Genomic DNA, 17,262 nt, shown 5'->3' on the forward strand with positions numbered 1-17,262 from the left:
ACTTCATTTATACCCTCAGAATGGATATAATTGACTTTAATGTGTGTTTATTTCAGTCGTAAAACACAGTTATAAACATCAATCACTGTATTCATGAATTTTCAGATTTATGTATTTCTGTCAATGTGAATCTTGTAAGTACTTTATACTTTATATTCTACAAATGTGTTTTAATGGTCTTCAGTAAGAGACTACATTACATTAATGCGTATAGATCGTTTTATACTTCGATGCTTACTAGATGTTCATGAAGTAGATACCTTTGTGCCTTGAGGCAATTTTCAATATGGGGTTTAGGACATGCAGTCACCACTTTATCGTCTTTTTGAAAATTAGGAGCCACTTTCGTCTTCAGCGTGAATGAGCGACCATTTTTTCTTTCCTTTTTGTTTTTTGTTTAATGCGTTTAAGTTAAATTCAGAAATTCAGAATTTGCAAACTTACAAGTATTAGTGTGAATGATTGTCTCTGAAGATACCCTGGAGTATTTTTGTCAATTTTTAAGGGTTGAATATCCTCCTTGCTCCAGTGTTTTTTCATGCTTATAACCATCTTTAATCCTTCTTTGTATATCGTATCATAGAAGATGTGACATCATGTCTAATTCTTTCATATATTACCGTTGAAATCGGTCAAGGAATCACTAATTACAGCCTAAAGTCTGCCTAGTTGGTTATCCATGCATGAATATGCACCCCATTCATGAAAGGTAGAAGGTTTGTGTAGACTTTCTAATATTACATGATGTATGTCACTATTAAATGGACGTCACACCAAGTATACTTAATTGTACTTGTTGGGTACAGACAGATCCCGGTTTAGGTATTTTATCTTTGCCAACTAATACACAGAGTATATCGAGTCTTCTTGTTTTTCGATGGACAGCAATGGTGGCACTTTTCCCCCACCATACTAGAGTAGATAATTTTCGAAACTCATATCGAGTTCAACCTGGTTAGCAGTCGCTTGGTTTATACCCCTTCCCCCCCCCCCAAAAAAAAAACCCAGATGATTTTCTGGGTATCACGTGATCTACTAAGAAACCAAAAGTAGAATAGGAATAAACTTTCCCAAAAGAGCTTGAGGAGTGATTCTTAATTATAGGCAAATTAGGCTTTTAGCAATATTAGCTTCATCTGCTTTGATAGTGTATAATTAACTGTTTGAAGACGACTTATTGAAGGCCAAAGTGTTAATATTTTGCTTTTGAAAAGAAACTGGTTCAGTTTTTGGGATACAAAATGTCTGTTAAATTGGACACACTAAACACAAGAGCTACACAGTGGACGCATTGCATTGAGCATTGCTTTGAAGTGTGCTTTTCACATGCTTTGGAGTGTGCTTTGCACATGCTTTGAACTGTGCTTTGCACATGCTTTGAACTGTGCTTTGCACATGCTTTGTAGTGTGCTTTGCACATGCTTTGAACTGTGCTTTGCACATGCTTTGAAGTGTGCTTTGCACATGCTTTGAAGTGTGCTTTGCACATGCTTTGAATTGTGCTTTGCACATGCTTTGAATTGTGCTTTGCACATGCTTTGAACTGTGCTTTGCACATGCTTTGAACTGTGCTTTGCACATGCTTTGAACTGTGCTTTGCACATGCTTTGTAGTGTGCTTTGCACATGCTTTGAACTGTGCTTTGCACATGCTTTGTAGTGTGCTTTGCACATGCTTTGAATTGTGCTTTGCACATGCTTTGCCATGCTTTGCATGTTTGTTTTAGGTTAAGAGGCAATTTCTTCTCCTGCGTTTTGTAGTTAAAAATGTAACTAAATGAAAAGTGATTGTTATTAAGTCTGGGTCAGCTGTTTGGCATCCATTAATGTGTGCTATATAGGCTATATATGTACCTTTAATTTTGATACAAATATATTAAGTACTTTTGCTCTTCTTATAAAACAGGGCGAAATGTAAACCTACAAAATAAAATATTGAGCACAAAATTGATAAATAACAGTTTATATTGAAAGAGAAACAGCTCGGGAATGACCTAACTAGGTTATATCAGGATCAATATTTCCCTCATCGGTAGAGCAACAAATGCAGCATTAACTAGTTAGTATTTTTTCATCTCCTAAAATTAGAACATATATTTCCAGGGCCTGCAACCCTACAGTAGAGGATGTGTTCTTACAAGTCTTGGTTTCCTTTGGGAATCAAGTTTCCTCAGATCAGGATATACCATTTGATATTCACCGCTATATTTTTCCCAGAAATCGGCAACGATCATTATTATACTCCGGTTTACGTGTATTTCTCATTTCACGATCGCATTTCTTGCCAAGCGAGTTTAACGATCAATCTACAATGAGGTTTTTTGCAGATCAATAATTATCAAGTAAGTTGGTCAGAAGGAAAATGAATTGTTTATGGCATTAAGGACGAGGTACAGTATATAATATGAAGACGTTAAAAGACTAGACTGAATTTAGCTGCTGTGAGGCAACGATTGTGTTCACTGTGTTGTACTTTGCTCTTGCGAGGATAATCGCAAAAGTCATGACTGACTGGTACGCCAGCCTAACATTTTAAAGGACTTGATCGTGCCAGTGCAATTTATACATCTTTTGAGTGGCCTATTCCTATTTGTTTTGAGGAATGGATAGGGTTGTGATAGGGGCTGGGAGTGCTGGAAAAAAAGGTGAACATTTTTAATTCAGGTAACATTGGCCAAGTGTAGTATCTATTTGCAGTCTCTGTTGTATGTATGTATGTATGTATGTATGCATGTATGTATATGTGATCTTCCCGCAAGCAGGAACTCGCGAAAGAAGCCATGGAGGCTTGTAGACTCGCAAGCTGACCGAAGCCAATCTCTCGGTTGTTTGGCAGGTCCTCGACCAGAATTCTTGTCAGCTGGAATGATAGGATGATGGGATCATAGAATTTATAAGCACGACAATTTAGGGAAGGTTAGCTGCAAGTGTGTGAAAACAAGATTCAGTTTGATGCAATAAATTATATAGCAGTGACAATATCGGGCAGGTCCTCGGCCAGAATTGTCTAACAGGCCACCTACATGTGGTGGGATCCTAGATTGACTGCAGAATGACAAGGGGTGCTACAGTACGTGAAACAATTCACTTTGAGGCAATCAAGGATAAGTATGGTATGTGACAGGAATATTGGATTTTGCTGGAGTAAATCAATATTTCACCACTTATAAAAGACTTTTTTTAAATATTTTAAATATTCTGTAAAATACAACTGCCAAAATGAAAAGCTATAAATGCTACATTTTTCTATTGTTGCAAGGAATGAAGAGTAAGTGAGTGTTGCACGGAGAGTGAGAGCGCAGTGTTAAAACGTTCCAAATGATGTAGTTAATAGGTAGATAGAAAGTGCATATGTTGAGGGGAGACAGGTAAGTATCCCAGCTCCTAAATCCCCCAAACCAGTGAGTTTTGGGGATTATCTGGACAGACCAGTATAGTGCCTAATGTGTACTGTTACTACCTTGCCTATTGTGTGAAACACGTATTGGTAACGTATCCTAACCAGCTTAGGTGCAAGATGCTGCAGCCCCTGCAGGTTAGTCTTAACTTAATGACACAGAGCCTAGTAACATTTGATCCCAAAGTATTACATACAGTTTTTAGTTTTGAAGCAATTCCAAGCACTGACAATCCTCCCTCTGTCATTCTTCAGTTATAGAATGGAACAGCCCCACATGTTGATGACAACAAGACTGTCTTTAGAATCCACGACCACTACCTCGACCAGCGGGTACTCGAGTATATCCTTTTCCTCATCGCTGGAAGACCAACCGTCGGAGGCGAATGATGAGGACACTTCCCAGAATTCAAATCTCTCTTTCGGCTCATCCAAGGAGACGTCTCCTCCCCAGTTGGAGATAGAGGGCCCGGCCGTTGTCATGGCCGAGAATCACTTCACCTCCGACCTCGTCGCAGCCGAGGCCAAGCACAAAGCGGCTCACGAGAGCAGCCCCAGGACGGGTCGCCCGCTGCCCAAGTGGGACACCTGTGACAGCGAGGACTCTGAGAGTGGTGGGTACTCCTCGCTGAGTTCATCTCAACCGTCCCCTTATTGGACCGGTCACAAGACAGAGGCGGGGGATAACACTGACGACGATGACATGAGTAGTAAGTGAAACATGATCCTAGTGTGCTGATTGTACCAGTCTTATGTTAATAGATATGAATGAGGATGGTAGGGGAGGAGGAGAGGGGGGGGGGTGGAATTGGACAGAAGGGAAACATGATCCTAGTGTGCTGATTGAACCAGTCTTATGTTAATAGATATGAATGAGGATGGTGGGGGAGGAGGAGAGGGGGGTGGAATTGGACAGAAGGGAAACATGATCCTAGTGTGCTGATTGCACCAGTCTTATGTACATAGATATGAAAGAGGAGAGGTGGGGGTGAGCCAAAAGGGGGTGTGGAGGGGGGGGAGGGTTGTGACAACTCTGGGGATGGGGGATCAATTGATTACTTTAAGATTAACCTTATATGCACTCAAACTTAAAGATGACTTTCTTACTAAATGAACGATAATTAGTAAAGGGTGATATTGTTTTTAATGTTTGACCGTAATTTAGATATGAGTCTTGCATACAGCTACAATGGACATGTTGATCCGAATCCTCCCCTGCCGGCCAATCTCAATCCTGTGTCCGGTCCCTGAAGTGAGCAGGCGGACAGTGTCGTAATCATGTATGACGTTGCCTCTTCTCATTTCAGTTAACGTCGTCCCCACTTTTTTTATGAGTCTGTTACGACGTGCACACCGTTATAGCTGAAATTTATGTGCTAATATTTCCTTTTTCTAGAATGTCTTTCCAATATGTGTCTGGGCACCCCAGTGACCAAGATCAAGAGACAAAACCGGACGTCGGTCAAGACGTTATACCTGGACTCGAGTCGGACCCTCATCAAGTGGAAACCGTCAAAGAAGGGGAACAAGGCCAAAAGTGAGTCACGAATAATTTATCACCCACAAAGAACGGATGAGGGTTGGCGGGGGCGGGGGTGATGGGGTGAGGGAACGGTGACGGGTGAGGGAGGGAGGGAGTCAACCATGAGGTGTGGGTGCAGAAGGGTGCTTTGAGGTGCGGGTGAGGGTGAGGGTGCCATGAGGTGGGGGTGAGGTGTTTTGGTAATGGCACAGTTTTACCATATTATACATGCATAATACTTGGTAAGCTTTGTAAATTAAATTTTGAGGACACACCAAATAGCTGGCTATTATAAGTTTTGGAGAAAGTTTTTCCTATACACTATCGACATATGTGTTAATACTGCCATGTAGCAGGCTTGTGATGTACATGAGATCCAGATGTGGCAATTCATACTTAACTGAATCAGTGGTGCATACAGGATTCCAACCGGGAGGGGGGAAGCACCCCCCCACCCTACACACCATTGTACACATGCTACTGAGCTAGATTCAACATCGGGGAGGATCTTAATTCTATTTTCACCTTTCACTCCAGCAATATCCAAAGTATCAAAATATGTGCCATAATTTGAACCTATTGAAGCAAATTTGTCATGAAATTTGGGTCAAAATTTTGCTTTGGGGAATGTTTATTGAGTTCATCAACCCATGTGCCATATGGCAAACCGTTATTTCCTGTTTGACAGGTTTTCATTTTGCGGTCTTGTATTTATATTGCCTCATGACTCAATCACGGATTCTCCTTCAGGTTGTAACAATGTTTGCTAAAGGAATAAATTTAGCAGCAACAGTTAATTTAGTATGTAAATTTGATTTTGAAATCTTGATGGACTTTACCACGGATGAAACCTTTTCCAGGTATAGTCATAAAAGCTGCGAGCAATATCAAAGTTTATCATCTTATGGAAGTTCGATAGTATAGACCCCCCCGATGAATCGTCATCTTGGAAGCGACTAAGTTTCATGCATCATCCTTTAAAAGTAGGGAAGGCTTCAACAATTTAAGAAGGGGCACCAAGAATTTAAGGAGGGGAACAAAGAATTCAAGGAGGGGCCCCAAGAATTATAAGGAGGGGCACGAACAATTTAAGAATGGGCAGCAAGAAGTTAAGGAGGGGCACCAACAATTTAAGAAGTGGATGTGCTAATTGATCTTGTCCTGTTAATACTTGTGAAGTATTTGTGAAAATAATTTGGTGGGAGGGGGGGAAGGGGAAGGATCAGGGCATAGTAGTCTGTACGGAGGGAGGGAGATGGTAACAGTTCTCCTGTTTTCTCGGCCTGGCTACATGGGACTGCTCTAACTGTTAAATGTAACCCCTTGAAGGTCCATCTCCTTTTGGTGATGACTTAGATTGAAAAAATAAACCGGCCGGTTTCCCAGTGATAGAAATCTCTGGTCAACACATCGTTAATTTTATACCCCACTTTCGCTGATAATTTTGCAATCTGAGGTCATTACCGAAGAAACGTCGAGGGAAATTTGACCTTCTCTGCCTTAATTTGCACACTCAGTTTCGGTCCGTTCAGTGAAAGAAGTGAGAGAGGGCGCCAACACGGAAGCTTTCAGGAAATACGTCATGTACAACCACCAAAACAACGACATCAGTTGTTTCTCTATCATTCACGGGACCGGATGGGATTCCATGGATCTGATAACAGACTCCAAGGACGAATGCCGGGATTGGGTCCGGGGGCTTCGATATCTCATCTGCCAACATCAAGAGGAGGTCAAGAGGGAAGAAGCGGATTTATTGAGAGATAAATATCCTTTTTGTTTTTGAATTTAAATGAAAATGTAAATCAATCTTTTCAATTTGGCACAGGAAAAAAAATCCCTGGCTTTATGGTTAGACTAGTCTAGTACTCTGTCAAACAGGTATTTCCACAGATTTGAAAAAAGAAAAGAAAAGAAAACTGCCAGGGATTTGATCAGGTTAAGGTTAAAAGAATGCATACCTAAAAGAGCAGTATATAGTGAGGCCTACTATATATTACACCAATTTGTAGCGTACTCACTAGAAACTGTCAAAATTGTCCAATTTCTTATCGATATCGTCTCCTCCCAGCAGCGTAGATTATTCTTAGATTTTTCAGGTCTGTTAAATTAGAAAACGAAAAATGTCTATTAGGGAGAGCAAATATTGCTCGTTTGAAATCAACCATAATTTGTGAACATTAATTGTGTGACCTTTCTAGATTACTTGGGAGGCAACAAAGGATGAACATTTTTATTTTGACGTATCAGTACATTAGTGATCCAAACATTTGTACGTTTGTTAAAAGAAGTCTCCCCCTTTTTGGTTCCAACTACACTCAAACTCTATTCCGGATATTGAAGAGGGTTAAACCAGAGAGCACTTAATCTTTCAACGAGAGAGTGCCAAGCTCAGAGAGTGGTGCTAACAGACGCCTAAAAGTATTATTTGATTCCTTTGGCATATTTTATCGGGGGGGGGGGGGGGAGGGGGGGAGGCGACACATACAGTAAACTAATGTTAACCTTTAAGGCTTGACATTTCAAAATACCATACCTACATCAACGTTTATCCTCTTTTTGCCCTTAGGGGGTATATTTTGGCGAAATATCTTCAATTTTATGCTATATGATTCACAGATTATTGAAAGATATGCTTTGGAGGGTAATTTTGAAAGCACAAAATACTCTTTGTTGTGAAATCCGCTAAGTTTTGCAACATGTTTTATACTTCTCATAACTAATATTAACTGACAGTCATCGATATGCTCTGAAGGTGTACATATATGCCAAATACAGTTATCATCAGCTTCAGATGGTATTGAAAAGAGCATTTCTGACTCTTCAAGCCTTTAAGCCAGTTTGGAGTACAGGCACTTCATTGTGCTAAAATGACCACAAAAAAAAAAGGACTCAAAACCTTAAAATATATAATATATATCACACTCATATAACCAGGTGTGTGACATCCCGGTGAAAAGTTTTTACCGGTGAATATTTGCCCCTTTCCAAAAAGATGTATCCCTCTAGAAGGTGTAAAAAAAATGTGGAGTTACCTGAAAGGGAGTAGCCTAAAGCAACCTTGGAATATTATTAGCAAATTTATAAAAGAATCTTGAAAAAACAAAAACCCCAAAATAAGAAGGTTTAGTTGAGAAAATGAATTGTGTTTGAAAAATTAACGGGTTAACCGATATTGTGATAGATGTGTCTGCTTGACTTTTTAAATCCACAATGTGAATTGTCAATTTCTTGTTGATGTATTCGTATACTAAATTCTTCATTTGATTATTTTCTCTGCATTTGGCATTCTTCACATTCAGCCTTCAGTTCTCATTGATATAAGGACAGGAAAAGAAAGCTAAGCAATTCAATTTTTTTTTTCTAATTTGCTGTGTCTGTATAGTCTGAACTATTGTACAAGGTAACGTCTGTAAGAGAGATGGGTTTCGATTCTTCTTCTTCTTCTCCTTCTTCATCATCTTCTTCTATTTTTTTCTGTAACTGTCGAGGACTGAATCCTTTTAACCGGGTAGAAAAGTACGTGCATCCTTCCCTTCCATTAACCCAAAGAAAACCCATGGGAAAGACACACGACAGGTGGAATTTCAATACGTTCGTATTGAATTAATTTTTCGTTCTCAAGACACTTACAGATTGAGTGGAGGATGCAAGTGAACTTTTTTCTTTAAAAGAGCAGACCGTTCGTAATTAAGTTATTGGAACAGAATGCCGATGGAAAGAAATCGGGGGCTTTTTTTTCATGCTGCATTTTGAAAGACAAATGCTGAAGACTTTCTGCTTGGTGTCTTGCCAATAAAATATATTTCCTGTTGTCTGCATTTTGTGTGGGCGCAAATTATTATCGGGGGGGGGGGGGACTTCAGTTCTGATGTTCATCACCTGGAACAAGTCATATTAAAAATGCTGAAATAATTTTTGGGGCATTATGTTGAATTTGTTGTCACATTTGATATACTCTTAAGAGATGAAACCTTAGGAACGGCAGAAAATGGAACATGTCTGTAGATTAGGGTGGATCAAGGTGGGGGGCTCTCAGGAGAGGGAAGGAAGTAGGGGCCGAGGTTGGAGTGTTTTTGGGTGATGCTGGGAGATAGGTGTCACCATGGGAGCAGGGCAGGGGAGGGGGAAAAAATCCCTACATGTGGTGCACTTTCATAGCATAGCTTGCACGAAGAACTTTTTGCAGCTAATTTAGCCAGCTAGGAAAATGTGCACAGGAATCCGATATTCATTGACAGTAATGGAATTGTTTTACCAGGTGTCAGCATTTAAGCATATTTTCCGACAAAAAATGTTTCTGCTTAACTCTGCGATTGTGATGGCAGACGAGCATGTTTTTTTTGGGGGCGGGAATGTTTTGTTGCTAAGTTACAGGCTTACTACAAAGATTGTGACAACATAAGGGTAGTGCAAAGTATCTGTTGTAGTTGGGAATATAAAAGACTACTTAACTGAAGTCACGGACGCATAGAAAGCGTACAAACTGTTATTAATTCCATTTCATTATTAAATGTTCTATGTTCCTTCTGGAATATCTGAGGTCCTTGCTCGAAGATGCAAATATCACTGTAATCACTGAACCGACGTCTCTGTGACGATTTGGTAGCACCGACGTAATTAGTCATTTCTACACTTAGCCTAATTTGCGTACATGTGTCTGGGCAGGTATAGGTGATGATGCTAAATACCAACGATGACAGCTCGAAGGTTTGCATGGAGTAGAAATATCTCCGAAGAGCGGAAGTCGATGGAGTGATGTGCGTCGTAGCTTAAGGGAATGAAAAATAGTTCCCTTGGATCTCAGTACAGTCCGAAATGCTCAGAACAGTTTTGCATCAATTTTTCATAATGAAATGTGACCTGCAGAGATATGCTTTGAGCAAAACTTAGTATTTTCCATGCCTGTTTAGTAGCATATGTCTGGTCAGTATATCGTCGCCCGATTTCTCACCCGAGCCAGATCGCTTTGCTTCGCGTGACTTCCTTCGCAGGTTGCACTGCCTCCTTGGGCGAGGGAGCCGCTATAACATTTCAGTTTTTTGCTCAAAAGTTAAGACCCGACAACTGCAGCCATTCCCTGTCACCGACTTTCACGGTTTTGAATATTTAATGACAGCAAAGGATATCAAAGTCTATGGCAGGCCAATATTTGTGGGTGACATTTATTGACTTATCGCTCGAAGCAATTTCTTTTTGCATCACACCCAACGGCTCTTTTCTGCCGGGAAATTACTTTGGTTTCTTGAGAGAGATGCCATTTTAATCTTTAATTGAGACCAGTGATAAATGTTAAAGGAGGAAAAAAAAAAAATATCTATTTTATTTGGGTATTAAGGCTTGAATACCATCAAAGTTATTCAGTAGGTCATTTGAAGTGAAGTTACTGTTTGGATATACAGTGGCATTATGCACGTGAGCTGATTTGAGGGGTAGGGGGAGGGGAGAGGGGGCAGAATGAGACAGAAGGGTGAAGCAAGGAAAGATGAAATTAATATGGAATAGGGAAGTGGACATATGCCATAATTGGCTTAATCACTTTATGAGTTTTTTTTTCCATCTAAATTGCTTAAGGTCATCTGAATAGAGCAACAAAAATAATTTTGTTGTCTAAATTTCTACGTTAAAGTTTCAAATTGTCTGTGGATAGTGTGAAGGGTGGAGAACCTCTAGGATAATAATTTTGGATACTTTTACAATTTTTTAAATGAAGTCAGGTTGAAAACCATTATATGGAAACTTTACGGTGGTGTCAAAAATGTTAAAATCTCTTTGCAAATATATTAACATGTCTCAAGAAAATAACTTAAATTTTTCACTTGATTATGTTAACAATTTGCCTCAATTGATCAAATCTGTACGTTAAGCAAGTTATCTCATTTGTCTTTTGTATGCTATTTTAATAACTAAACATTCAACTCATCAAATTTTCAACAATTTTAACTTTTTATAGCAAAATGATGAATTGCTTCGTGGAATCATTATTTTAACATTTTTCTGAAGCAAATACTGAGTGATAATAGATATGAAACATTAGCATTTCTTCATTGACTAACAACAATTTGGAATCAGTTAAATTGCCAACTTCTAAATGAGCCAATAAATTGAAATTTTTTTTAAGATCAATTGCTGTTTTGCAAAGTTAACCTGACATTAGTGAGAAATTCGTCATTTAATTTTCTTAAAATTCAGCAAGAAGTAAATCAACATTTTTGGCATTTCTATTGAGATAATAACAGTAAGCAATTTTACAAATTTTTTTCTCCAAAAAATTGCTCATAAAATATGATGCATATATTAACTATGGCAGCTTACAACATTTCCAATTACCATTAACCACATACTTTGTTTGTTTGTTGCATGTATCTGCACTCACGATATTTCTTTTTGTCGTCCAATTGTGCAAGAGTTAAGAGCTGTAAATTTTGACGATAGATTTGATTTGTTTGAGTCATTACGTAAACAATCTCCAAAGTAAACAAAATGTGACTGTAGCCATAAATCTTGAGAGCAGTTTCCTCTACATCTCCAAATCTTTGAGTAAAATATTGTCATGATGCATTATTTTCTAAGTGGCTTTGAGCCAGGGATAAAAAATCAGAACCCTATCACACCACTTTCAAACAAACACACACAGACACACTGAGAAGTTTGTTCTTAAGTTTTGTTTTTAAAATTTGCAACTTATTTTAAAAAAAATGTTCCTTATCGCCATTTTCCCACCTGGCTGAAGGCAGTTTTTAAGTCAGCCGACAAGAGCGGAGACGGGCTGCTCAGCATGGATGAGGTCCAGAGGCTCCTCCACAAGATGAACGTCAATCTCAGCAAACGAAAAGTCAAACAATTGTTCAAGGTGGGTGTCAGTTTTGACCATATTAGTCATTTATGAATATGCAACATTTTCCATGGTCAGTTTATTCGGATGAACGTTAATCTCAGCAAACGAAAAGTCAAACAATTGTTCAAGGTGGATGTCAGTTTTGACCATATTAGTCATTTATGAATATGCAACAGTTTTCAGTGGGGATACTAACATTGTCAGCTCAAGATAATATTATGAGCTTTACCACTATGCTCCTTTCCCAACCTCTCCTTCTTGCCCTTCCTACCCAAAAGAATTAAATCTTTTATATCTCACAATTTCAAAGTGCCCCTCCCCATCCCATCCCACCCCACCCCGCCATCCTCTCCTTTTGATATTGAACATGCTTAATCTAATAGCATCTCATGCTTCCTTTGTCATATGGTATCATTCATTGTCCCGTTAAAAATAGGAATAAGAGTTAACGTTGAATGTGTCACGACACACTTAATAGCATTCTCAAGCTATCATTTATATGCAAGAGCGTGGTGGCCAATTGGCTAAGGCGTCGGACTTGTGATCCAAGGTATACTGGTTCGATTCCTGCCTAGTTCATTGCGTTGTGTCCTTGAGCAAGATGCTTTATCTCACTTGCCTCTCTCCACCCAGGGGTTAAATGGGTACCTGTGAGGTAACTTGTCATTGGGCGCAGTATATAACTGCTGCCGACTGGAGAGATTGTTTCTGGGACAGGTTATCATTGACCAGGGGTAATATAATGTCTGTATAGCGCTTTGAGACCTATCGCTGGTATAAAGCGCTATATAATTTTTTTTTTTTTTTTAAAAAAAAGCAAAAATATAACGTCCCTTGAAATCTTTCCAGGAGGCGGACACCAACACCACGGACGATAACGAGGGCCTCCTCGACTTTGACGAGTTCGTCTGCTTCTACAAGAGACTGAGCACGAGGCCGGAGCTGTTGTCGCTCCTGCAGGAGTATTCGGGCGGAAAAGAGTACCTCACGAGACAGGACTTTGAACTTTATCTTCGCCTGGAACAAGGCGAGAAAGAAATAAAGAAAGACGTCGTCAAACAGCTGATGGAACGATTCGAACCTGTTCCGGAAAATCTTAAAGAAGGAAGACTAGGGATCGATGGTAAGCGGCAAAGACTGTTAACTTACATTCTGTTAGATATGCATGGCGTGCGCTAATATGGGAATATATAGCACTTGGGGTGCGGGGGGGGGGGGTTGAAGGGAGAAGTGGTTGGGCACATTTAAGTGCCTCCCATCTTAATTTTGCTGTCAGGCCGACATCAGTTACCGCACAAGTTTCCTCGCATGTTTCACCAGTTACGCAAAAGTTTGTTTTATACATCGAAGCAATAACATTTTTGCAATAAAAATATCACGATTTCTTTGCCCTATTATTTGTGACTACTAAGTTCTGATTGTTATTTCAAATTATAAGGTGATTTTATGGCCAATGTACTTTTCTTTCATAGGGAATGTTTATTTAATGTGAAAATGCTGCGATCTGCACTTTCATATAGAACGACATGATGTTTCGTCCCATTAACAACATGCTGTACCAAATGGCAGCTTAATGAGTTCTTTAAGCATGGGTTTAATTGCACTTTCTAAGAAGACAAAAAATGGTGTTGTTTCAAATATTAAATGTCAGCGTGTTTAATTTCAGAGCAATTATCCATAAAGATGATCAGCTTAAATTATTAAAGGTATTATTAAGTCATATAGAAAATCTGTAGCAGAATATCTAATTGCCATTGGGCCAAAGTTACAGAAGGCCTTTATTTCGAATCTGTTCGAAGGTCCTGACAAAGTAACGTTTGGGTCATGTTCCTTTTTTACAAGATTTTCAGGATCTCTTTCTTGATTTTGCTGTAAAATATCCAACATTCCAATTTGGTTATCGATCCAGTGAATTTTCTTGTGTTTTGATCCCCAATCATTGCGTAAAATGCCAGCTTGCAAAGGGATCTATTTTGTAGTTTTTTTTACAGTGACTCTAAAATTGCTAGAAAATTTGCCGAATGGTCACTGAGTTCAAAACGTAAACAATACATCTCATCGAGAGCCTGTATACCTAAAGAATTATCATTTGCATGCCTCATTAAGCGTATTTCCATTTTATACAGAAACTAAACAATCCCTGACGTTACCATCTGTCTATGGTTACTATTGTCTATTAAAAATAGTTAGCGATGAAAACCATCGGCACATTCATGAGCAAATGTCTTGACCTCGACACAGAACATTCACATACAATATATACAATGTAATAGTATCCTATCGTTGATTAGATGACTTTATAGAGCTGCAGCACTTTGTTGCCTGTTGTTGTCACGATCGGCGTTCCAAGTTCCAAAACAGCCTTTTCGATGAACATTTACTAGCTACAGTTGTATCAAAGACAATTACTGGCTATAGTTGTATCAAAGACATTTCTGGCCTATCTTTGTATCTACAAGTATCAGAAGTTGAAAAGTAAGACTACTCTGTACATGTACCTTGCTAATTTTAAATACATTATGTAGTATTAAATTACGTACTATTTTAACTCGTTTGTTTTTGGGGTTTAAAAATGATATTGAATGAGGTGTCTCAAGTTGGCAGAGGCCAGGAACCAGAATGAACACTCGGAAAGGGCCGTTTCCGGCCATCTGGGGGGTTTGTAAAGCAAAAAATTTTCATGTACGCTCCGCGCCAACCGATGGTGGCGCTCTGCTCAGATAGTCTACAACTTTAAAAATCCTGGCTATGCCCCTGACCCCTCTCCCAGGACGGTGGTGAGTCAAATGTTCAGATATTAGCCATTTTGACTCAATGGGAAATTTCTTAGAAGAAACACTGATATACATGTAACCTATTCACAGTGTACAACTTTCAATGGAGTCAATACAGTCATGGATTTAAACTAGCACCGGCTTAGCAAGTGATGACTGTATGGCATTTCTTTAAATGTGTCCGTTGCTCTGCTACAGAAAATTTTTGTTTGAAGAGCGGGATGAGGACCTGAATTGTTAGAATGTGCAGTATCAATATGAACTGAGGTATGAAAGGAAAGGTCTATATGTTTTCACAGAATGTTTTTGTTTGAAAACAAGCCCTCGTTCCCTCGATCGCTGCGGTTTTTGTCTGACATTCCATTCCATCCATCCCCGCGAATGAGCCAAAATGTTGGCCAAAAAGTACATTGTCATGATTGAGTGACTATTTACTTAATAGTACTTAAAGACAAAACTTTGTTAGAACTTTGATATTTAATGCATAACGAGGCTTTAAAACCTTTAACAGAGAACTAGTGAACCTTTTGATTCATGTTGTTGTCATAGTAACACATGCTGAGTGGGAGATCGGGCCTTTTCCTGGAGGTTTTGATATCGTAAAGCAAATTTATACATCCGTTTTGACTGAAGTTTATGGTTAGTACCTGTGAGGCAGTCAGCATTAAGTCTGCAGCTGTGGGGGTCACAGAATGAAAATGAATAAATCATGATTTCAAAATCAACTTTCTCAATTTATTCACAAGAAATAATAAAGGCTCGATTCTTATCAGTTAGCAACATCATTAGGGAAACAGTCCCCTTACAGCGAAGTTGCATTTCCAACCCGACCTCAAGCGGGGCAGCTCGGGTTGGGCTTATCTCGAGCTTCAGCTCTGCTTACACCACTTATCTTAACCCTATCACACGGACCAACGAACATGCGGTTTGCTCGCGGCATTAGCTAGTGTGTCAGCTATATGCAAGTGACCAACAGATAAACGTTGTTCACAGGCATGCACAGCTATAGCTACAGGCGTACATACAGTACTCGCGACAAATGATCGTATGAAGTGTATTCCGTGTCTTAGTTCCCTTTAGCTGCCGGTTCGGATTTTCGTGATTTTTATTCACCGGTTCCTGATTTTTCCGCGTCTGGCTTGCCTTTAATACATAACACCAGACGACCGCTAATTTTCATAACCGACGCTTGAAAATTTCCCAAACGTTACTACATCCAAACCTGAGATTTTCATGTGCCTCGAATCCATAGCTGTCGCATTAGGCCTAACGCTATGTTGTAACATTGAGAGGCTATGAATACGGTCTATATTTTTGTTCAAATTAATGCTGCACAAGTAAATGCAATTTTTTATTATTAGTAACATCATTGGAGTTGTTTTTAGTTCTTATTATTCCTTTACATCAATCTGGAAACGTTAAACAGTAATCCTACACTAGTTACGTTGTCACCATTTACTTAGTTTGATTGGCCTAAGCTTAAATTTTCTAATTGAGCTTGAATGGAGTTAATAATAGTGACGAACAAGGATGTTAAACACTAAGTTCGGCATATTTTTTATTTGTTCATAAACGGAATTATATTGAACATAAGTACAAAATAACGTCGGAGTGTAAGAATTAGGTATTAAAATTAACATTTTGGTAAAGATTGAAGATGGATGATTTGTTTGAGATACTTTTTGAGATGGAAAGTTTGGGTAACTATTCTTGGCGCTTTTCGGGCCATTAACACATCTAGTAGGTTAGGCCATTCGCTATTCATAAACACATGGTTACTTGGTACGAACAATCGTCATCTTTTTTATCTTTTTGGATTTTTTTTTTGGAAATCCTTTTTCTTTTTCCGCGAAACTCCTGAGGTGGTTTAGTATACATACACAAGGATACATACAAGCCTTTGTTACATGCATGAGAAGAGTTGCATTAAGTACAATATGTACCAATTTTGAGGGAAGATGGGCTATTTCATTACTAGGGTTGTGCGGGATCCCGTGCAATGTGTAACTACTACCGGTATTGGGAAAACAACCGGTTATTACATTCGTTTCGGTATCATTCCCGGGAATCCCGAACATAATAAAAATATCTACGTGTTACTATTTGAATTAGAGAAAAGAAAACACGTTTATTTCTGGTTCCTGTGTTCTTAGTTTGAATAATATCTTATCAATTTACGCACTGGCCTAGACATATTAACAAATCAACTTTTCACGTAGTAATGTGGACCTATAGGCTACACCAAATATCGAACGTTAGTGAACTCAGCATGTTACGAGACCTCAAAGTTATTCAGAAATTTTCGTTATTTATTCTTCCTTCAAACGATGATTGTGAAGGTTCCCATGTACAAAATCTCACCCTTATACATTTCACCACATTTTGTTATAATAGTTATAACGATTTAATAATTTTTGATCCAAAACCGAAGGGAGCATATCAAATTAAATCCATCTTCGCACGGGACTGTATATTATTATAGCCTAGGGTACGGTACTGTTACACACTGCTGTTCGGTACTTGAGAGTTGATGCTGTAATGAAATGGATTCGTTTATTAATGCGGGGGGTTCCACGATGTCATTTCTAGTTATCTTTCGCTACTTTTTTTTATTTTAAGAACTTTTGTACGAAGATTGATATTGTACGTATTGAAAGTATATTTTCTGGAGTAAACAACAGCCGATTAACGATATAAATAAATCTTTACTATTCTTATATATGTAGTTTATA

The 17,262-nt window shown here is 38.8% G+C and overlaps 2 protein-coding genes across 12 annotated transcripts in view; both read left to right on the top strand.

The window, feature by feature from the left end:
* Positions 1-6,719, top strand: part of LOC139976256 (uncharacterized) — a 112,146-nt gene extending 105,427 nt beyond the window's left edge. For 4 of the 7 annotated variants that reach the window (XM_071984892.1, XM_071984893.1, XM_071984896.1 and 1 more), the window contains 3 exons: positions 3,652-4,106; positions 4,793-4,933; positions 6,436-6,719. In XM_071984892.1, the coding sequence (XP_071840993.1) occupies positions 3,659-4,106; positions 4,793-4,933; positions 6,436-6,704 (858 nt within the window). In that variant the 5' untranslated portion in view covers positions 3,652-3,658 and the 3' untranslated portion in view covers positions 6,705-6,719. Of the gene's footprint in view, positions 1-2,253; positions 2,390-2,438; positions 2,645-2,958; positions 3,113-3,651; positions 4,107-4,792; positions 4,934-6,435 lie in introns of those variants that run through there. The other 3 variants (XM_071984891.1, XM_071984897.1, XM_071984898.1) reach the window with 3 other exon arrangements.
* A 4,902-nt stretch (positions 6,720-11,621) lies between these two features.
* The window catches only part of LOC139976251 (uncharacterized), a 54,997-nt gene continuing 49,356 nt past the window's right edge, over positions 11,622-17,262 (top strand). For 4 of the 5 annotated variants that reach the window (XM_071984872.1, XM_071984873.1, XM_071984874.1 and 1 more), the window contains exons 1-2: positions 11,622-11,771; positions 12,606-12,879. In XM_071984872.1, the coding sequence (XP_071840973.1) occupies positions 11,697-11,771; positions 12,606-12,879 (349 nt within the window). In that variant the 5' untranslated portion in view covers positions 11,622-11,696. Of the gene's footprint in view, positions 11,772-11,845; positions 11,886-12,605; positions 12,880-17,262 lie in introns of those variants that run through there. The other variant, XM_071984876.1, reaches the window with a different exon arrangement.

The sequence above is a fragment of the Apostichopus japonicus genome, chromosome 11 (assembly GCF_037975245.1).
Source record: "Apostichopus japonicus isolate 1M-3 chromosome 11, ASM3797524v1, whole genome shotgun sequence".
NCBI lineage: Eukaryota > Metazoa > Echinodermata > Holothuroidea > Aspidochirotida > Stichopodidae > Apostichopus > Apostichopus japonicus.